The sequence below is a fragment of the Ovis canadensis genome, chromosome 15 (genome assembly GCF_042477335.2).
Source record: "Ovis canadensis isolate MfBH-ARS-UI-01 breed Bighorn chromosome 15, ARS-UI_OviCan_v2, whole genome shotgun sequence".
NCBI classification, from domain to species: Eukaryota; Metazoa; Chordata; class Mammalia; order Artiodactyla; family Bovidae; genus Ovis; species Ovis canadensis.
This window is the reverse complement of record NC_091259.1, coordinates 36695864-36718042: the sequence shown is the minus strand read 5'-3', so window position 1 is coordinate 36718042 and position 22179 is coordinate 36695864. Positions and strand designations below refer to the sequence as shown.

Sequence of the window (22179 nt, the reverse complement as noted above, 5' to 3'; positions counted from 1 at the left end):
TGGGCTTCAAGGCTGCACACACGCGCGTCGGCGGCCGCAGTGTACATACATGCCCGCACACGCCCACCGGCTGCGGCAGTGCCGGCTGCGGGAGACCGAGCGGTCCCTTCGCGGCCCCCGGAGAGGGAGCAGTTACCCAAACTCGTGTTCCCCAAAGCAGACATCGCTGCCTTCCAACACCCGAAAGGCTCCACCTCGACTCCTCCCCAAACTATCCTCCTAATTGGCAGCTCAGCGCACGGGATGATGCGGGCGGCTGCGGGCGGCCCTGCAGTGCCAAGCCGCAGCCGCCCAGCCCGAGCCAGAGAGGAAGCAGGGGTGTGTGTGTCGGGGGGGCGAGGGGTAGGGCGGGGGGGTTGCTGGGGGTGCGGCCGGCTCCCGGGGCTCCGGGACCTGGAGGCGGGGGCGCCCCGGGCTCCGCGGCGGCCACCGCCCCTCCTGCAGCTGGAGCGCTTCCAGAGCAGAGGCGCAGCGTCGCTCGCTTAGGTGCTAGCTCGGCGGGCCTCCTGGCCCTGCTCGCGTTCCTCCTCCGCGGGCTCCTCCTTCTCCCGCGCCCCCGGCGGCCGCTCCCGCAGCCGGCTCCTCCTCTCCCTCCCTGCCTCCCTCTCCTCGCGCTCTCCGCGCTAACTTTCCCGAGCCCTGGCCAGCGGCGCAGAGCTCCCCGGCAGCCTCCGGCCCCACTGCAGACCGCGGGCTGCGAGCGCGGGTGTGCCCTGTATCCCGTCCCCGCGTCCCGGGGGCGCTCCGGAGAGAACAGAACGATGCCCCGGGCTCGGGACCAAGGCGCAGCCCGGGCGAGATGGCTGGGCACTGGGCTCTTGGGTAAGGCAGCCCCGGCTTGGTTTCTTCTACCTCTTGCCCCCAACCCTTCCCCCACTCTCCCCCCCCCCACCCCCGCCAGAGGACGGGTCACTTAGAAGAACAGCACCTTGGACAGGGTGGGCTTTGGAGCGCGGCCCCCAGCGAGCGGCTCCCGCTTCTTCCAGGACGCCGTTTGGACTGCTGAGTTGCCGGGGGACCTTGCGCCGTCCTCCGCCCCATCCCACCCGCCAGCCTGGCGATTAGTTCTTTGCTGTCTCTAGTGCTTTCAGCTTCTGGAGCTGGAGCTTGGGCCGCAGAGGTTTAAGCCGGCTAGGGGAACCTGTCTGGGATCGGGTGTAGGAGATGCCCGGTGGGTTGCACGTGTGGTTGTTGGGACGCTGGTTTCTACCCCAGCCCGGAGCACTTTGCAACTTGGATGCTTGTTGCCCCGGCACTGGCGTGCACCAGTTCAAGGTGGGGGAGCTCCCCTTCCTCCTGTCCCTTTTCCGTTTGGCTCCTCTGCTGTCTACTTTCTCGAGTGCCCATTGCCTTCTCTGCAGACTGGATGGGGTTGGAGGGACTTGGAGGATCGTTCAAGCCCTCCTTTAAAATTTATTTATGTTTTTATGGCTCGAGACTTGTGGGAATCTTAGTTCTTCGACTAGGGATCGAACCCATGCACTCGGCAGTGAAGGCACCAAAGCTTAACCACTGGACTGCCAAGAAATCCCCACCTTAGGAAGGATCCTGTCTCTCTTCTTAGGTAAAGATTCCATGGGGTTGGGCGGTGGGACCTGTTTAACTTGCTCTTGGCTCTTCATTTTTGGGATGAGTATGAAGACTAAGGAGGCACATCCAGAGACCACAGACAGAGCAGATGATTAGTGTCTATTTTATGCATATGATACTTTTGAACGTCAAACTCCTAGAGATTAGGGAATGATGTTTAGTAGTCCAGAATGTAGCCTCTCAGAAGTCAAAGCTGGATTTCCACGTAAGCTGATTCCATCTCTGGCACCCGCACCTCTTCCTGTTTATATTTGTCAGATTTGGCTTTTGGCAGCTCCCCTCATCGGGTTGGGCACACGATGTAAGCATTTGGGCTGAAAACATGAAGACAGAAGTCTTTAAGGGTGGCCGCTGCTGCTTCTGCCAATGTAAACCGTGTGCTGGCCTGTCATGTTAGCACCTGGTGGTGGAGCGGGGATAGAGTATGTCCTTCACTCAGGAGCCACTGCTTTTGTTACATCCCTCCAGCTGGTGTTCTCTCTTGTAGCTTAGGCACAGGTGTGCTGATTCCATGGTGACCCTAAGAAGTGGGTCTCTGCGAGGCCCGAGGCTGCTCTTCGTGGGCTGGGCACAGTGGCCCTCTGCTCCCCCTCATCCCATCTCTGATCACGGTGGCCTTGGCAAGGGGAAGGGGTCACTGGGGAATTCAAACTCACACCACCATTAAACTAGCTTGGTTACCAACACCTCTGGCTTCCCTTTCTCTTATTGCCTGGTTGGCTGGTGGAATGCGAGTGCCAGAGTATTCACAGAACCTGTCTTCTGTGGGGAATCCCACCATATACCATGTGTGTGTGTATTGGGTTTTCAGGCACAGCTTCTTGGTACTTTTCTCCAGGTGGAAACCCACACTTCCTCTAAGCGCTGTTTGAGCTGATAGACTAGGGAGGGACAGAGGCCCATTGGAACAGGTTTGAAAGATTCCCTGAGCTACCCTCTGGGAGCCCAGGAGAGAGCAAAGTGATTTGTAGGGGGAGACCAGCAGGCCCTAGAACTGGCCCCAGCTGTTCTGCCCCTTGCCCCTCTGGTCTGCTGAGGGAATACAACCTGAGTCCTGCCCTGGACCTTGCCCAAGCAGCCAACAATAAGGCCTCGCAGTGGCACTGCTTTGAGCTTGGCACGAAGACGCCATCCTTGCTCTTGGTCCAGGAGGGGAGATGCAGAGATGACTGGACAGCCAAGTAGAGCATCAGAGCTGGCAGGAGCTTTGGAAACCATAGCACAGAGCTCCCCTCAGGATGAAGAAACCACGGTCCAGAGAGGGAAGGTGACTTGCTCACTGGTGTGTAGCCAGTTGATGGCCAGGTGGGCCCGAATCCAGGTCTCTGGGGCTTTGTCACACCAACTTGTCTCTCAGTTGACCAAATTCTGCTGCAGGGGAAGGTCAGCAGGGGTTGTGCTGATGGACTGAAGAAGCAGTGAGCTCGGGAGCCTGGGTGTGGAAGGATAGAGGCTGGGAGGCCCAGAGCTCTTCTCACAACTATGGAAACTGGGTACAGAGCAGTAAGCTCCCAGGAGTCCTCTACCCCTCCAGCTTCCTCTCTCCATATCAAACTCAATCTCCTAGACCGAGACAAAACTGATTTTTGGTAATCTGACCAGATGCCCCTTCTTAAATTGAGACACAGTTTTTAAGATGGCAGTATTGCAATTGAGGATAAAAGGGTGTCAGTCGCTTCCTAACCATGTAACTGGTAATGTATCTGTCCTACCCACTCCTTCCTTGTTGCCTGATTTGCTTAATTGCTTTGATCTCTGTGTAATTATCACTTGTGAGGGTGCTCTGTTGCCCAACGCTCTTTCCCTGGGTATGTATTTATTAAGGACTTGTTTAATGAGAAGGCAATTAAGCAGAGGGTGCTTAGTCCCACTCAGAGGAAGGAAAACGAAAGGGTAAATAAGCGGTTTATGGCAAAGAGGATGGGAAAGCAGGGAAGAGGAGAAAGACCCCAGGTTTGGAGATTCATCCTTTTTCTGGACATGCAGGCTTGCGGGGTCCCAAGTCGTTATGGCTGCTGTGACCACGATGACCCCAGGCACAGATTCTCCCGCCTGGCTCTGCTGCTGAGGGTGTGAGGATCTCTGCAGAAGCCACACCCATTCCATGGCCTGCAGGAGGAGAGATGGCACGCTGCTTGGAATTGTTTGCAAGCTGGTTTTGTTGAGCATCCAGCACTGTCTCAGGGGCATGTTTCTATCCCCGCAAAGCTCCTGGGGGTGGGCAGGAAGCCGGCAGGTTGCCTAGGGAGAGGGAGCTGAAATCTTTCGTCTGTCTTTGGGCCCAGGGGCCTTTCCTGGCTCAGCCCTGCCTCCCACAGCCCCCAGGGCCTGCACCCCAGGAGGGGTCTTGTCCTGCTGGCCTTGGCCCACTTTCTCCCTCCCAGCTCTTACTTTGAACCTGACTCCCCTGGGGCCAGTGTATCAGCTTCCCTATTAAAGTCAGCCACGATTCCGCCTGCCTTGCCAGGCAAGCCTGGGGAGCTAAACTTAGAGTGTGCTCCACGCTGCCCCTCTTTCCTCCTCTTGCCCTAAGTTGGGTATCACTGTACCCGGATATCGGAAAAGGTGGGAGAAGATTTCTGCCTTGGCATTTGCCTTGGAACGTCTGATGGTAGCCATGAGATCCCCCTTGGTGTATTGAATGATAAGATTTGCCTGTACAAATACGTTTTTTACTTTAAATGGGAGGCCTGAGCCAATCCTGAGACATAATCGCATGAGATAGGAGGGGGCCGATCAGAAAACAGCCAAGAAAATGGCTGTTCTGAGAATGGCTCGGCAGTTAGGGACTCTCAGTGAGCAAAGACAGGCTTTGGATTGAATTCCGAAGGATCACGGGTCAGAGGACTTGTTCCCACCCATCCCACGATGCTGGAAAGGGACCCCCAATCTGAAACACACACAAGATCACTTGAAATTCTAAAGAGTTTAGTTTGGGACGAAGAAAGTCCTTCTTTATCCAAGGAAGTAGCCACATGGAAATAATTACCTCCAGGAAGTAATACAGGGTGAACGTATAAAACAGTGCTTGAATGGCTTGGAGATATTGTTAGCTGACGCTGGTCCTTGAGTGTCTTGGTTACATCTAGACCTACAGTGGAGGCCAGCCCTGTCCCCCTGCCTCCTTTTAAACACTATGTTCCTCTACCCGCAGAGAGCCCAGGCCAGAGGGATGCACTCATTGAAGCCCTTCTCATGTTTTATAAGCTCATGTATTTTTTAGCTTTATACCAAGCTTAGAAGGTAGGAAAGACAGGCATCCCTGGTTTGAGTATATAGCACCTCTGACTTTCTCAAGGTCAGCCAGCCAAGTGGGGTCTGCCGTGTGCCTCCTGACACGTGCATCCTGGCTTGGTCATCCTGCTGAAGTACCTCTCTGAGTCCTTAGTGGATCTAGGTCTGACCCTGCTCCCTTCTTTCCCCCCAGCGCAGGCTCACAGGGAAGAAAGCACAGGAGGCAGGCCTCTGGGTTTTCCTGTGCACGAGCTTCCTAGACACGGCCAATAAGACTTCTGCGTGCTGGGAGGGTGTGCGGTGGAGAAGCCAGGCTTGCTCCCCATCTCTGATGCTTTAATTCAGGCAGGACTCTGAACTTCACCGTAGAAACATCTCTGCCTTCCCTTTGTCCTTTCCAGGCTATGGTGGGAATGGCGATGCTTCACTCTGGGAGTCTGGGAGTCCTGAGTACATTAGAGTTAAGTCATCCACACAGGCGCACTCTAATCAGGTGGAAATGCGCACGGTCATGAGTCAGACCTTAGAGAAGTACTTCTCTCCTCTGTCCTGGACTGTTTGTTTGTTTTTGCTTCTATTTAAAGTGGTCAAAACTATTTCACTTCTGATGAGTGTCTCTGGTGCTTGATAGTCTATTCCAGCTGAGGTTGTGGGGAAGGGGTTTGGCCCCTGACTTGGATCCCCCTGTCTCCCCTAGGATCCTGGACACTAGAGGCTGGTGCTGTGGTGCTCCTCGGAACACATGCTCAGGCTCCGAGGGAGCACTGTAGGCATCAGGAAGCTCCTTCTGCTGAGAGCTTCACCACACTGCACTCCATTCTTTGGTTTGAGGAGGCAGTTGGGGGTGAGAGGCAAAACTGAGGTCTCCCATCAGAAGGTTGTCTTCTTGGGACTTCCCAAGCAGTCCAGAAGCAAACAAAACTCCTTGCTTCTACTGCAGGGGGTATTGGTTCAGTCCCTAGTTAGGGAACTAGGATCCCACATGCAGTGTGGCAAAAACCAAAACCAAATCCAACCCAAATCGAAGGCCGTCTTTTAGGCAGGAGGGTGTAATCGCATGTCTGGCTCCTGTCCGTAGATCTCTGGGGCAAGGTGGTGAGGGAGGGGAGAAATGAAAAGAAAACCAGGAGCTTTAAGGAGGGCTGGCGCTGACAGCATTATTCTCTTGGAGAGGCACTGTCACAGAGTGGTGGAAAGCAGAGCTTGGTCTGTACTCTGCTTATTCTACTCACCAGTTGTGTGGCCTTGAGCAAGTTAATCTTTCTGAGCCTGTTTCTTCATTTTGCCTGTTGGGGATAAAAATAATAGCTACCTCATTAGGGTTATCATGAGGATTAAATGAGACAGTGCCCGTAAAATGCCCATCCTATTTTACAGTCAGTGCTCAATTCCAGATCCACCATTTATTATGTGACCCTGGGCAAGTGACTTAACCTCTCTGAGCCTCAATTGTATCATCTGTACAATGAGAAAAATGACACCCATCTTTCGGCATTTTAATCAGAGTTGAAGTTAATAGGTAGAAATTCTCTAGCACAGTGGGGCCCAAAGTGTCATCTGATTGCAGCATTTTCTGGGAACCTCTTAGAAATGCAAATTTCCAGGCTCCACTCTAGGTGCTGGATCTGAAACTGCTGGGTTGGGGCCGGCAGAGCTAGCTGTAATGGCCCTCCAGGTGATTCTGACGCTTTGTGAAAGCCATGGCTCTAGAACAGTCCCTGGCACAGAGGAGCTGATCAAAGATTGAAGGCTAATTGAAATGACCCCTCAGCACTAACAGGAACTCTGGTGGGCAAAATCTGCTGTTTTAGGATGTAAGGTAGGGCTTTCTTGCTCTGGGATGCTGGAAATGTCTCTTGTTGACCTTTGTGTGTGTGTGCTAAGTTGCTTCGGTTGTATCCGACTGTGCCACTCTATGGACTGTGGCCTGCCAGGCTTCTCTGTCCATGGGATTTTCCAGGCAAGAATACTGGAGTGGGGTGCCTTGCCCTCCTCAAGGGGATCTTCCTGACCCAGGGATTGAACCTGAACCCATGTGTCTTACATCTGCACAGGCAGACGGGTTCTTTACCATTAGCACCATGTGGGAAGCCCCTCTGTTGACCTTAGGCAAGTCACCAAACCTGTCTATGTTCAGTTGCCATGTCTGTAATATGGAGCTATTACAGTACACCACTCAGAGCATGGGTGTGGGGGTTATATGTAGCCGGCACATAGTAAGTGCTGAGCATATACCAGCAGCTGTTGACAGCGGCAGGGGATCCTGGACTATGGGTTGTTATTTCTGAGCTTTGTGTTAAGAGCAGTCCGCTTTGCCTTCAGAAGTGAAGAGGACATGAAGAAGCTGAGGGAGTCCTAAGAGCAGAGTTGGGCTTCCAGCTCTCCATGGAGCTCCTCTTATTTATTTATGGCCGCACCACATGGCAGGCGAGATCTTTGTTCCGCAACCAGGGATTGAAACTGAGCCCCCTGCAGTGGGAAGTGCAAAGTCTTAACCACTGGGCTGGTGGAGAGGTCTCCTTCTTCTAAGTTAAAAAGCATTGCCCAGGTGGCACTAGACATCCTTATCTCATGTGTGCAAAGCAAGAGGAAGCTGGTTTATGATCTATCAATACAATGAGGAAATTAAGTTTGATTAAAGAGGTCTTTCCCTGAGGATGAGGATGGGAGCAAGGTTGGCAACTTTAAAACAAAGACTGACCCTATCTGTCTTGGGAACAAGAACAGTTCTGGGAACTGCCTGCAGAGCTGGGAGCTGACTGGCCTGAGAGGGGTTCTCAAGTGGCTCAGCCACTAAACCCAGTTAGTTCAGCCAAGTCTCCTCCCATTTGGGTTCTTGGTTGTCCCATCTGTAAAGTCAGGCAGTGGCAACTTGGTGTCTCTAACCTGAAACAGTCCGGGCCCTATCGGCTCTGACACTGTGGGAATGCCAGGCTGGCGGTCCAAGTAGTTGAGAGAAGCTACAGTCTGGGAAGAGATGCCAGGGAAACTCTGGCATGGGAGGTGGTGCAGCCAGGTGTCTGCTCTCAGCTGCCCACTAGGCCTGGAGTCACACTCCAGTTCACATTTCAGCTACCTCTGGAAGGTGTAGGACTTTGGCCAAGGCACAAGGCACTTTGCTCCTCTGAGCCTTATTTTTCCCACCTGTAAAATGTGATTAATAAGACCCTCCTTCCAGGTGAGAGGTGAAGATGCTATGAGATTACTCATACACAGCCTTAGCCAACATCTCTGCTGAGGAAAAGGTCATTATTCTCAGCATCACTGGGAACCTGAGAAGGACTCTGAGTCCTCACCCGGGGTGACCCTGGTTCATTTAGGGGCAAGGACAGCTAGTTTCTAATTCCGACACCCCTCCTCCTCATGACCTTGAGGTACAGTGGGGTTTCCTCAAGGACTCTGTAGGACAGGAGGGCCAGGTTCTCTTACAAGAACTCATGAACTCACGAGGCAGGACCCAGAGGCCATGAGTGGAAATTCACAACTGCCACCTGCTCAACTGGCAGCGATGGCATTGGACTGGAAGGCGTGGGAAAGAAGGGGGTGGGGGTGGGGATGTGCCCAGGATGAGAGGCCGCAGTGGGGCTGCAGGGAGTCGGGGGCTACTCTGGGTCCGGAGGGGACCATGGGCGCAGTGCCCACTCCAGCCACCGGCTTGCGAGCATCCTGTTGCCCTGAGTCGGCCTCCATAAAGGGTCTTCCGCCCTCACTTTCTCTGAGGTTATTGCTTTACTCCCTCTGGTTTTGCGGCTGCTGACTGATGCCAAGACATCCCCGTTCCACCCCACCCTGCGGGATGCCCTCCCAGTCCGCCTTGTCTCTCTTTTCTTCTGGAGGTCCCTCTCGGTGGTGGAGCAAGGTCTAGCGGGAGGTATCCCCCTGCCTCTTGGCCCCTTGGGGCAGGTGGGAGCCGCCAGGGTCCGTGATGAGTGGCCGAGGAGCCGGGTCCTGTGTCTGCCGTTTTTCTTTTAGCCACCTCAGGAGACCCGCTCAGTCTCCCAACACCCTCGCCCCGCCAAATCCCGAAAATATCACGAGAGGGTGGCGCACAGCCCTTGGGGAGATTCTCAGCGCGAACAGGAGGCGCAGGTTCTGCACTTGGGGGCCACAGGGACCGCATCCGCTGGTTAAGGGGCGCGGACTCGCGGCGCGGAGGCCGGGACCTGGTTTTCCTGGGTTGGGGTGACCCCTGGTGGTCACTTAGAGTGTCACAAGGGCTACTAACAGGCTCAGAAGTCCATCCAGCTCAGGCCAAGAGGGAGAATGAATCACGGAGGTGGTCCAGGCAGAGTCGGTTAAAGTAAAGAGAACCATCTTCCTAATATTGACACGGAGGGCAATAGAGACCTCCCTGCCTGACCATGCCACTCCACTCCACCGGAGAGGTCCCTCCCAGGGCTGCAGCCTGGAGGTTCTGGTGGGGTTCTACTCAGGGAGGTGGTGCCGCTCCCTCACACAGGTCTCTTCCTGCTCCCGATGTCCCTGTCGCTGGAGGTGTCAGTGGGAAAGGCCACCACCATCTACGCTGTCAACGGCACGGAGATCCTGCTACCCTGCACCTTCTCCAGCTGCTTCGGCTTCGAGAACCTACACTTCTGGTGGTCCTACAACAGCAGTGATACATACAAGATCGTAAGTAGCCGGAGAAGGGATGGGCAGCTCAGATCCTCCTCCGGGGTTTGTCCCCTCACCCTGCCTCCCACCCCAGGCTGTGGTCCTTTCTGGACTCACCCCTCAATGATGGTCCCCAGGGATGCATCTTTTGCCACACTCACCTTTCATTTATTTTAAAGAATGTGTTTGTTTCTTTTTGGCTGCGCTGGGTCTTTGATGTTTTCTTTAGCTGCAGCCATTGGAGGCTGCCTTCTAGTTGTGGTGCACTGGCTTCTCAGTGCAGCGGCTGCTCTGGCTGTGGAGCAGGGGCTCCGGGGCACATGGGTTCAGTAGCTGTGGTGCCGGGCTTAGTTGCCCCGTGGCATGTGGGATCTTCCCGGACCAGGGATCGAAACTTCGGCCCCTGCATTGGCAGGTGGATTCTTAACTAGGGAAGTCTCTCTCCCAGTATTCTTTCCAGAGCCTGTCTAGACGGATCTATGTGGGAAAGATGCTTAGATTTTTGTTGCCAGAATTTGGGATCCGTTGGAATTCCTGTCTAGAGTCCTCTGTCTGGTCTGAAGAAATACCTGAAACTTGGTTAGCTTGTGTAAACATTAATAATTTAATTTAAAAAGCAGAAGAGATAAGACATTTGGAAGACTTTGAGAGGGGGAATGAGAAGAGTCCAAACAGAAGAAGGGCTGGGGAATTGGCCTTGGAAGGATGGAAGGGAATGCTGGAGAAGAGAAGGGTTCAGGGCTTTGGCTGGGGTGGGGATGGAGAGTCAGCAGGTGTTTTTTTAAATGTTTCTTTATGTATTTGACTGCACCAGATCTTAGCTGTGGCAAGCAGGATCTTTAGTTGTGGCATGTGAGATCTAGTTCCCTGACCAGGGATTGAACCCAGGCCACCCCGCAATGGGAGTGTGGAGTCTTAGCCACCAGACCACCAAGGAAGTCCCAGCAGGTGTTTTCTGAGTACTCTGCAACCTAGTAGGGGACTGGAAGTCCAAGAGACCAACTCTGGATGTAATTAAACACTGAACTCAGAGGGTGCCGATGCACTGCCCTGTGGGATTTATCCACATCTTGATGGAGGAGTATTCAGGCCGATAGGGGATGAGGTGTTAGCAAAGGCTGGAAGGAATGGCAGAGGGAAGCAAGTGTGGTATTAACAGGCTTTTATGTGGTATTAAAAGGCTTTTATGAAGAAAGCAGAAAAGTCATGCTACATTCTAGGGAGACCTTAGTAACAGAAATTGGGTTTAGCCTGAAGCAAGTAAAATCCAGGTTAGACAGACAGAGCTATTGATAAGCATGGGAAACCAAGGGGAAGGGCTCTTCCTGGCCTGGGCAGAGAGGTGCCTAAGGAGTGGGCTGGAGTGATGTCATGACTCTGTGATTTTTCTCCTGGCCCCCTCCTTGCTCCCATCTTCCCACACAGCTCATAGATGGGACTGTGAAGAATGAGAAATCGGACCCCAAGGTGAAATTGAAAGATGATGACCGCATCACTCTGGAGGGCTCCACGAAGGAGAAAATGAACAATATTTCCATTTCACTGAAGAACCTGGAGTTCAGCGACACGGGCAAATACACCTGCCACGTGAAGAACCCCAAGGAGAATTATTTTCAGCACCAGGCCACCATCTTCCTCCAAGTTGTTGATAAATGTATGTAATGGGTCTGGGACCAAGGGCAGTGGCATTGGAAGGACGGGGGTGGGTGGGGGGGGGGTACCCAACTTGGTGTAATGGTGAAATGGACCGTTGGTGTTTTCTTTCACTTTATGCTTTCAAGGGCAACTGGAGTTACATCTGGAAACTCGAATAACTTGGTGTGAATACTTATTCTGCCACTGAATAGCTTATGATATACACTGAGGCCCTCTGAGCCTTGTTTTCTTCATATGAAGATCTGCCTTCTCTTAGGGTTGCTGTGAGAGTCCCAGAAGCTACATGCAAGTGTGTTGTGAGGTTCTCCTTATGTGTTGATTATTTCTAATCTTGTGTGTTCTGTTAGCAACAGCTGATGGAATGCCATGTAGGACCAAAAAGTGCTATGAATGATACACAGTGTCCTTTCTCAAAGAACTGACAGGTCAGGGTAGGACAGAAGACAAGTAAACACATAATTGAAATGGGGCAAAGCATGCAAAGCCAAGGCAATGGAGATTAAAAAAATATTTATCTATTTATTTGGCTGAGCCAGATATTAGTTGAGGCATGTGGGCTCTTAGTTGCCACATGTGGGGTCTAGTTCCCTGACTAGGGATGGAACCAGGGCCCTCTTCATTGGGAGCTCAGAGTCTTAGCCACTGGACCACCAGGGAAGTTCCAGTAGAGACTGATAAGAATGGTCTCTCTCCTCTGGAGCTTAAGTCCTGATTGAGGGGATTCCAATCCAACAATGGTGGAACAATTAGACAACGAGGAAACATGTGATGAGGGTATCCCATGACCCCAACACTGGACGTGTTTAGAGAAAGGGCTGAAGGAGTTAAGACTGGGTGGGCATCATGGAGAGGGGAGCCTGGAAGGCTATCGAGGCATGGGAGCAGAGAAAAAGGAAGGAAGCTTGCTTAAGCATCCTGATTGTGTTGCGTTTCTTGTGTTCCTGGGGACCCACTGCTCTCCTGAATGATGTGGGATTCTTGCAGAGAAGATGCTCACAATTCTGTACTTTTTTGGAGTTAGGGCCATTAGGATTCTCAGGTGGGTTGGACATAGGGGTTTGAGAAAAAGAGAGGAGTCAAGGATGACTCCAAGGATTTTGGCCAGAGCATTTCTCAGCAGAGATGGAGGAGATTGTGGAACAGGTTTGGGAAGTCAGGAGGTCAGTTTTCAGATGAGGGAACTGAGGCTAGAAGGGTTAAGTGACCAGCTGTAGGTTATTAGTGACTATTAGTGACCAGCTCATTAGTGACTGTGGAAACCCTGTTGTTGAAATCCAGATTACCTGGCTCCTGTGTCTTCTGGCCAAGTAAGAGATATTGCAGAGAGATTCTCAATTGTTTTTCTGCATGGGTAAAAGGAAACCTAGAAGGAGGCAATGAAAGTCTCATGCTTGAGGGTCAAGTCAAACCTGGATGCTGTGGTCCCCAAGTCTGAGTTATTCCAGAACTTGTGTGGGTGTCTGCAGGAGGGTGTCTGTGTGGAGCACAGCGGGGAGGGATGACTTCCTGTTATACCTTAGCCTGATGGATGCCATAGTCTAGCTTCTCTTGCTTCCTGCTGGGGTGGGCGTGTCCCAGATGCCCAGGTTGGAGGCTGGGGAGCTGCTGGGCTGCCATGGTGCTCCAGGTGACTCCTGCTCTCCTTCTCCACCCCTCTTCTTTCCCTTCTCTGACCACGAAGTGGAAGAAGTGGACAACACCGTGACCCTCATCATCCTGGGTGTCGTGGGCGGGGTCATTGGGCTCCTCATCTTCATCCTGCTGGTTAAGAAGTTCATTGCCTTCATCATCAAGAAGACTCAGGAGAAGAAGTAAGTTGACTCCAGCCTTCCCACCGGCCCACCACCCATTCTCATCTCGTGGGTGTTCCAGCATCCTCTCATCCGCCATCATATATCCCCCATCTGCCTTCATCCTTCCATCTATCTCCTAATCCCTCCTCTCTTCCTAATTCTTCCACTCTCTTTTTTATCCCTGCCCTGCTCCTCTCGTCTTTCAGCCTGATTCTTCGTCTCACTCCTTTTTCCCCATCCGCTCAGGAGACGTTTATTGAATACACTGACTTCACTGAGAACATACGTACAACTCACCTGCTCTTCCTCATTCCCCTGTCTTCCTGCCCATCCCGTTATTTGTACCATCTCAATCTGAAGTCCTACCAAAGGCTTTCAAATGCCTTTTTTTTTTTTTAGATCAGGGGAAATATGAGATTCCGCATACAGAAACTCTAAAATGGGAATATGGGAGTGATGCGTGATGGGAGTCTTTTGTTGTGAAATTCTGAAAATTCAAATGAAGGAGAGAAAAACAGTCTAAAAAGGCTGATATGACTACCCAGGAAGCCCTAGGATAAATTTAGGTATAAAGACAGATATTTGTAAGAGGAATGAGAAGAAAGATTGGGAGGTACAAAGGGTGCTGCCCACACCCAGAATTGCCAGAGCTGGCAGGTTCCACGATTGAACGCTGCAAAACCCAGAGCAGACCAAAGGCATCTGAAAGTTGTGTTCTTGGTAAGAAAGATGAGATGAGGCAGGCCTGCCACTGAAGCAGAGAGGGTGAAAGTAAGTAGGAGAAGCAAGGGAGAAGCAGAAGATAGAAGGAGAAGATCTGTTGGGGTTGGCTTCATGCTGCTTTGTTGAGAAGAAATTAGGCTGAAAAGGGCAGAAATGCCACTGGTCAGAAAGGAAGGCAGCTGAAGGCAGGGAGAGAATTTTAGGGATTGGCAGAGGGGAGGGAGAGCTGGGAAGACTGGTTGTGATGATGAACTCTTGGGCTATCTAGCTGCATCACGGCCAGAGGCTGGGAGGATTTCAGAGATCTTGAGAGGGGCCTGGAGCATGGATCCAGACCAAATTGTGTTTTTAATAATCAGTCTTACTATTGCTGGTGAGAAAATTTGGAGAACACATTATTCAACATATGGTTTAAAAGCACTTGGGAAAGAAAGCAGTCATCCTTGGGAGCCACCATGAGTTCACTGAAAACAGGGCAGGCTAACATTTTCTGCTCGTGCACAGTTATCAGGAGGATGCTACGTGTAATAGCGCTTCCTGTCATTCATCACATGCCTCTACCATGTGTTAGATATTCCATCAGGCATTAGAAAAAATAAAACATGTATGATTTTATTTTGAAGTTGAGCAAAGTGAGGCTCAGAGTAGTTAAGTGACTTGCCCAGGGTCACACAGCTAATAAGCGATAGAGCTGGGATTTGAATTCTAACTTGTTTGCTTTGAAAGTTCAGCTGTTGCTGCTGCGCCCTACTGATTCACAGGGGAGTGGGATCTAGAGTTCAGTAAGTCATTCTTTCATTCAGTGGCTCTTTTTGAGATGCTGTGTGCAAAGTATTGTGCCAGGCACTGCAGGAAATTCTAGAAGGAATGAGATTCTGCCCCTAAGTAAAGAAGACATGTGCAGAAATCGGTGTAACAGGAGGTAGAGGAATTAGGGCTGGCCTAACCCTCTCCAGGATTCTTGCCTGGAGAATCCCATGGACAGGAGGCTGGTGGGCTGCAGTCCATAGGGTCGCACAGAGTTGGACATGACTGAAGTGACTGAGCATGCCTGCACACACTCAAAGAGAATGTTGAGGGGGTTCAGGAGAGGGTGGAATAATAGTGAAGGATTTCTGGCCAAAGAGACATTTGTGGTCAGCCTTGCAAGATGGATATGAGTTAAGTCCCAGGGAGGGTGAAGAGAAGGTTGTTCTGTAGAGGGAACCGCTGAGAGCAAAGACAGACAGCCTGGGAAGTGAGCATGTTGTGGAGAACAGACGTTTGTGGTTGCTCTTGTTGAGAGAGTGGGGGTGGGGTCAGGAGGAAGAGGGGAAACCCACATAGGGGGTGGGGACAGACCCTTGAGGACCCTTGAGGCTGAGATTGGCTTTTCTCTGACCACAGGGGAGCTGGGGAGGGCTTGCAGGGCCTGGCTCCATCAGAGGACCTGGAAGAAAGGGTCTGGCATTGGTGGGCACAGGGACTGGAAAGGCAGAGGCTAGAGGTGGGAGACAGGCCAGGAGGAAGCCTGAGAGGGTCCTCTGAGCAGCGAGGTAGGCCTGCATAACAGTAAAGATGTGGTGGCTTCCTGAGAAGAAGGGACGTGGGGGCAGCATCCTAGGATCAGTTCTGGGCTTTCACATGTGAGGGTGTTCCCTCTGCCTAGAATGTCTCCTCCCTCTTTTCCTGCTCATCTTTCTTGCTTTCAGCTTAAGTGACGCTTCCAAAGGGCCTTCCCTGACCCTAGAAGGAGCCCTCCTAGGTTGAGTCCCTCCCTGGTATGCCCCACCTGCATCCTGTCATTTACTGCTTTGTACTTGTTTACTTGTTACTTGTTTAATAGCATATTTCCTGGAAGACTGCAGGTTTTTGGAGAGCAGACAGCTTGTCAGTTGGACACCTTTCTAGCCTGACACAGTGCAAGCAGGGTCTTTGTAAAGAAATATGGATGGTTAGGTGGATGGGAATTGGCTAGACTGACTGTTCCTTAGGTTTAGAGATAGGTGGATGATAGACCCATCTGAATAGAGGTCTTTATGTCACAGGGCTCTGTCTGTTCATTGTTATTACTGATTTAAACTACACTAAGAATGACATGGGCTCTGGTGGCTCAGGGGTAAAGAATCCACCTGCCAATGCATGAGACACAGGTTTGATCCCTGGGTCCGGAAGATCCCCTGGAAAAGGAAATGGCAACCCACTCCAGTAGTCTCGTCTAGGAAATCCCATGGACAGAGCAGCCTGGTGGGCTCCAGTCCATGGGGTCGAAAAGAGTTGGACGTGACTTAGTGACTAAACGGTAACAACAACAGGAATGATACATTTATCAAATTTCCAGAAACCTAGCAACTGTGTTGGATGGAGAACAAAATTGGGATCTGGGAGGATCTTTTTTTTTTTTTTTTTTAAATTGAAGTATAGCTGATTTAGTGTTGTGTTGGTTTGCTGGAATCACAGCAAAGTGATTCAGTTGTACATACCTACATATTTGTTCTTTTTCAGATTCTTTTCCATTGTGGTTTATTATCAGATACTGAATATAGTTCCCTGTGCTATATAGTAAGGCATTGTGGTTTATCTATTTTATATATAGTAGTTTGTAGCTGTTAATCCCTAATTTATCCAAATTTATCCCTCCCCCTTTGGTAACTATAAGTTTTTTTCTATCTCTGTGATTTTCTGTTTATGCTTTGTAAAGAAGTTCATTTCAATCATACTTTATAAACTTTTCTGTTTATAAAGAAAGAAGCTTTGTAAAGAAGTTCATTTCAGTCATACTTTAGACTCCACATATAAGTGATATTGTATGGTATTTGTCTCTCTGTCTGATCTACTTCGCTTAGCATGATAATCTCTGTGTCCATCCATGTTGCTGCAAATGGCATTATTTCCTTATTTTCACGGCTGAGTAATACTCCACTGCATACATGTACCGCATCTTCTTTATTCATTTGCCTATGGATGGACATTCAGATTGTTTCCACGTCTCGGCTGTTGTAAATAGTGCTGCTATGACCTTTGGGGTGCACGTATCTTTTTGAATCAGAGTTTTCTCTGGATATATGCCCAAGAGTGGGATTGTTGGATCATATGGCAACTCTATTTTTAGTTTTAAAAAACTAAACCTCCAAACTGTTTTGCATAGTGGCTGCACCAATTTACATGCCCACCAACAGTGTAGGAGAGTTCCCTTTTCCGGATTTAGGAGGATAGGCTGGAGGTATAGACTAAATCCTGCAAGATGAAATTGACGAAGATAAAATGTTAACTCTCTCCCGAAGGCCTCAAACTCAGCTACACAAGCCCAGGGTGAGGCTAAGATGCAGTTTAGTGACAGAAGCCATGAAAAAGACCTGGGAGTTTTCGCGGGCTGAAAGGTGGGAGTAATGCAGCAGTCAGGTGTTCTCTGGAGAACCCTTTGAGGCCTGGCCACTGCTGTTGGGGGGTCGTGTACTTAGACTGGAACATGCCCAGCACAGGGTGGCCGGGGTGGTGCCGTTCTGGGGGGTATTCCCACCTGGCCACCTCTCCTTCCTCCTGCCCCACCCCCCGCCTCTGCCCGCACCTGCCTGCCCTTCCATCTCATTTTGCTACATCTCGTCCCAGCGAACTTCAGGAGGAAGGGCCTGCCGGGCCTGGGTGAGGAGCTATTTGCCCTGGGCATCCTGCCTGCTGGCCTGGACTCTTCCCCTGGCTTGGCACAGTCTGACATCTCCCCTGGTTTGGCCTCCTCTCATTACTGACCCCTGGGAGGAGTGACTGGCACCCTTGCCCTCTGCCGTGTTGAGATGGCCTGGTGATGCTAACCTTACAGAGTACTTCCTGTGGCTCAGGCACTGTCCCCAGTGCTCCCTGGCTCCTCCCAGTAATCCCATGAAGAAGGGGCCATTGTAGCCATTTTTTAGGCAAGGAAACGGAGGCAGAGAGGGTGAGCAACCTGGCCTCTGGCTACCGTGGCACTACCGAAGGCCAGGGAGAGGCTCGGGGCTGGCACAGGGCCCACGGCTCCTCTCCCACACAGTTTTACCCATCACTTGGCTCTCCCTCTCACCACTGCCTCCCCTCTCTCCTCTCTCCCTCTCAGGAAGGAGTGCCTCGTGAGTTCCTCCGGGAACGATAATACGGAGAATGGGTTGCCCGGCTCCAAGGCGGAAGAGAAAGCACCAACAAAAGTGTGAGCCCTGCTTGGGGCCAAGCAGCTGCTGGGAGCCTCACTTTCCTATGATGAAACCGATGCTTGAGCCGTGTCCGTGACCCCATGTGCCTGAGACATCTGCTGCTTGGCTCAAACCGTAGTCTTCCCCGGGCGGGGAGAAACTGGGGTCCTGTCCCTCCTGCCCTACCCCCTACCTCCCACCAGGGCTCCCCAGGGACAAGGGCTGGCCAGGGAAAGGAACCCGTGGAAGGTTCGGGAAAGGAAAGGAGGGGCTGGGGCGGTGTGGATGGCCTGTTCCCCGACACCGGGGTAGATGGTCTTCAGTGCCCCCCACCCTAGAGGAGGAGCGCCTTGGTTTTCCTCCCGATGTCTCTTTGTGAGAGACTTGGGGGGTCGCCGAGGGCTGCCCCAGAAGTTGGACCCTGAGTGTGGAGGACTAACCCTTTTATGGCGGGAGTGGCCAGAGGACTCTCTACAGGCTCTCGGGGTTGGGGGCTGCTGGAAGGATCCTGCAGGGAGAGGCTTTGATGGATACCTGGCTCCCCATGTCCCTCCAGGGAGGAACTTCCCTCCCCGACGCCGACCCCTGGGTGCCTGCCTGCCTTGGTTCTCCCCCCGCCCCCCACGCTGCTCGGAGTCTCTGAAGACTCCCAACTAGGGCTGCCACTTTGCGTTAGGGGTCCTAGCTCACCTAGTCTGCGTTTCTAATCTCTGGGTTCCGAAGGGCTCATGAAGGGGTCCCTGAGGCTGTCCCAGAGCACTGGGCGCCACTTCTTTCTTTCCTAGAATTTCTGTGGGGCGTCAGGGCCGCAGAGGTGGGCAGAACGCCCACCAACGCCGGCTGCCCCTTCTCCTTGGCCGGGCAGGACCGTGGCCGCTCGTGGGAGCTCCCAACCGGCTCCGCCCTGCGGCTTTTCCTCCGAAGCAGCAGGTAGCGCCATCTCGCTTGAGGAGCTGCTCCCGCTTGTGTTCCTCTCGCTTCTTCCCACCCAGGGTTGTTCACCTCCATCCCCGGGTCAAGACTTGCCCTCTCCTCAGGGACCCTCTAGCTTTGGATGAGAGGGCTCTTGGGTTTTCTGGCTGCCTCCTCCTCAGCTGTCCCCTCCATCTGCAGCCTGGGGTAGGGAGGGGCAGGTAGAGAGTGCCCACAGTTTTCCTCTGCTTTTCCACGCAGTGGTTTGCACACCCCTTGTGTGTGGGGCTAGACTGTGCCTTAGCTCCTGAGTCCTGGCTCATAACGTTCTCGACCCCTTCCTTCAGCCCACGTGGAACAGCCAACTCTGGTGGGGCCCTGGTGAGGGGTCCCCAGCCGCCCACACTCAGGGTCAGGCAAGGGACCGGGGAGCTAACGCCCCCTGGGCCAGCAGCTGAGTCCTGGAGGCATCTGCCAAGTGCTTCCCCTGGGCCCTTCCATGTCGTGGTGTTGTCCCTGTGGGTTGATGAAGTGGGGGATGGACGGGGCTGTGATCATGGAGGAATTCACCATCTGCTCCCACCCACCTCGATGTCTCATTAAATTTCTGACACTCTGTCCTTTGGGGCCCTGGGAGGAATGAGAGGGAAGTAGCCTCTTTTCCAAAGTGTATGGGGACTGCCTAAGGGCTCTCCCTGCCAAAAATCAGCAGTGAACGTCCCAGCAAGGGCCCACTCAGATCTGCCTCCGTCCCTTGTGTCTTCCTTCTCCCACCCTGGGCTCAGGTTCAGGCTTTCCTGTCTTTAGGAGCAGACAGACCAGAGCCACCAGTTATTCGGGAAACTTCTTAGGTTTCCTTCATGCAGAACCGTGCTCTTTTCCTTTCCCAGCTTCAGCATTTGGACAGGCAGAGTGTCTTGGGCTCCTCTGACTTCCCTGAGAGGAAACCAAAGCTTATAGAGTATGGGAGAGGGAGAGCGTCATCCTCTCTATTCCTGGGTCTGCTGCTGACTCAGCCAGATCATGTAACTTCTCTGGGCTCAACTTTTCCTATGTGTAAAATGGGGTAATAATACTTACCTACTTCGCAGGACTGTAAGACTTGGAAAGTTTTGGTTTAAAAAAGTCTTTTTGGCTTGGAAAGGGACCTAGGAGTTCAGGTGTCAAAGTTGGAGGGAGTGTTCCAAGTCTATCCTGTCCTCTGTGTCCTATCCCTATAGTGCACACACTCACACACATATACACACATTCTCACTCTCCTTTCTGTCTCTCTCTTCCCACCCCCGACCCTGCCCTTAGAATTATTTTAGCCTTTGTAATGTTAGAAACCTTGGCTCTGATGCTGAAAGCTTCTTGTCCATGGCTTTTGTTTGGTAGTTTTCCATAGAGGTGATTGGAACTGTAGAGGGGGACACTTTTGGTTGCTCCAAGGCCTGAGGACTCATGGCTACTGCCTTTTAATGAGCATGAGGGCTAAGGATGTTCAACTCAGTCCCCACAACAAAGACTGTCCTGCCCCAGGGCTGGGATTATACCCATGGTGAAGCTCTGGCATGAATCTGGAGTGGAAGATGTGTGGGCAAAGCCATCTTCCCAAGCAGACCCTCAGTGCATGCAGGTCTCTGAGAGTGATATTCAGGGGCTGGTGAGGGTGTTTTCACGGTGTATGGGCTAGAGAGAGCATTCGCAATGTTGAACTTGGGAGCCCAGGACACATGCAGTTTCACAGACACTAAAGTCAGGAGACCACAAACAGTCTTTCCCACTTCCCCTTCCTTGACCCCCCAAGTAGGACCTGAGCATTCCAGGCCTTGGGATTCTCCTGGTGTAGGAATTGTGCAGAAGGCAGCCAGAATGAGCCTGGAGAGGTCTGGGAGGACAGCTGGTGGAGCTCAGGCTTTCACATCTGGCTGGCTGCCCACAGCTGGATGCAGAGGGAGGGGTGTAAGAGCAAGCTTCTGAGATGGGGGCAGATGAGGGTGTGCCTGTGTGGACTGAGCGTGTGGAAATGCGTGGCTGTGGGGTGGGTGGGCCGGGCATGGGCATGTGGATGTGTGGAGGTGTGTATAAACGCTGAGTGTGCCTGAGATGGGGGAGCTGCTATACATTTCAGAGCCATCTTTCCTGGCGGGGCACTGGAGTCTGAGAAAGAATAAGCGACAGAGGGAGAGACCAGCTGTGCTCCTGGGCCCCATAACACCATGATGCCATCTCACTGTCGCAGCTGCCGTCAGAGTGTGGGGAGGAGGGGGTGCTAGGAGAGGGGACTTCTCTGGGGGAAATCCTACAGCTTGCTTGACGACTGTGTCCCAGGGAGTCCCTACCCTCCCACCTCCCACCTGATATGCAGTGCTTTCGACTATCTTATGCATGGTTTATCCCTCTGGCTTGGATGACAACAATACTCATAGTCAATTTCCTGTATAACTATAGATCAAAACAATGCAGCACAAACGGGCCTTGTAGGGGGGCCTCAGATCTGCGGGTGCCTCTGGGAGGCGCAGATGTGCACACACCAAGCACTTAACTTGTGTTCAAGCACAGAATGAATGTGAGCTGACTGACTGTCTTGCCTTGACAACATGTTTTGCTTTGTAGAATTTTATTTAGTTTTGCCTTGGATGAAATAAAAATTATGTTTAATAGAAACAGTTTGGGGTTTCTATTCTTGGTTAATTGGAAGTTGGGGTCCAGTTTTATTGCTTGCCAGCTGAGCCTCAGTCTCCTTGTGTCTGAAACGTCCCCTGCCTTTGTGAGGTACCAGATGTAAAAAGCCTAAGAATGTCTGCTGTATTCATAGGCATTCAGGTTGTATTAGTGCTGATAGTACTTCTCCTTCCCCGAAGAAGGTGCAAAGATGGCCCTCCAATCCTGGAATCATTACCAGGGCCTTCCCTGTACTGATGACCTTGGCAATGATTCTGGTACCAGTCAATGTCATCACACTCCCTTACCCAGGTCTCTCCACCCCAGGTTAACATGTATATCCAGGTGAAATCTGTTTCAAATTACAAGGCCAACCTTAAAGAGGAAAAGCACAGGGTTCCCCTGGTGGCTAAGTGGTGAAGAATCCCCCTGCCACTGCAGGCGACATGGGTTCAATCCCTGATCTGGGAAGATCCCACAGGCCGTGAAGCAACTAAGCCCGTACACCGCAACTGCTGAGCCTGGGCTCTAGAGCCCAGGAGCACAACTGCTGAGCCCATGTGCTGAAACTCCTGAAGCGCACGTGCCCTAGAACCTGTGCTCCACAAGAGAGGCCATTGCAACAAGAAGCCTGCGCACCACGACTAGACAGTAGCCCCTGCTCGCCACAGCCAGAGGAAAGCCCGTGAAGCAACAGAGATGAAGCACAGCCTAAAATAAATAAAATCTAAAAAATAGTCCACATTAAAAAAAATCTAAAAAATTTAAAAAAGAGAGAAAGCACAAAACGACCTACTGACTGGTCTATATAAGCACAATGAGCCATGCTTGGTGGGTCATGCTGTCTGCAGGGATGGGAGGATGGGCGTGGG

At 52.0% G+C, this 22179-nt stretch overlaps 1 protein-coding gene across 1 annotated transcript; it reads left to right on the top strand.

Annotated features, from left to right (window-relative positions):
• The first annotated feature begins 419 nt into the window (after positions 1-419).
• Positions 420-21310, top strand: SCN4B (sodium voltage-gated channel beta subunit 4). The gene is made up of 5 exons (XM_069553701.1): positions 420-822; positions 9284-9456; positions 10864-11092; positions 12776-12905; positions 17677-21310. The coding sequence occupies exons 1-5, from the start codon at positions 762-764 to the stop codon at positions 17768-17770; spliced, it is 687 nt and encodes a 228-aa protein (XP_069409802.1). The 5' UTR covers positions 420-761; the 3' UTR covers positions 17771-21310.
• The last annotated feature ends 869 nt before the right edge of the window (positions 21311-22179 follow it).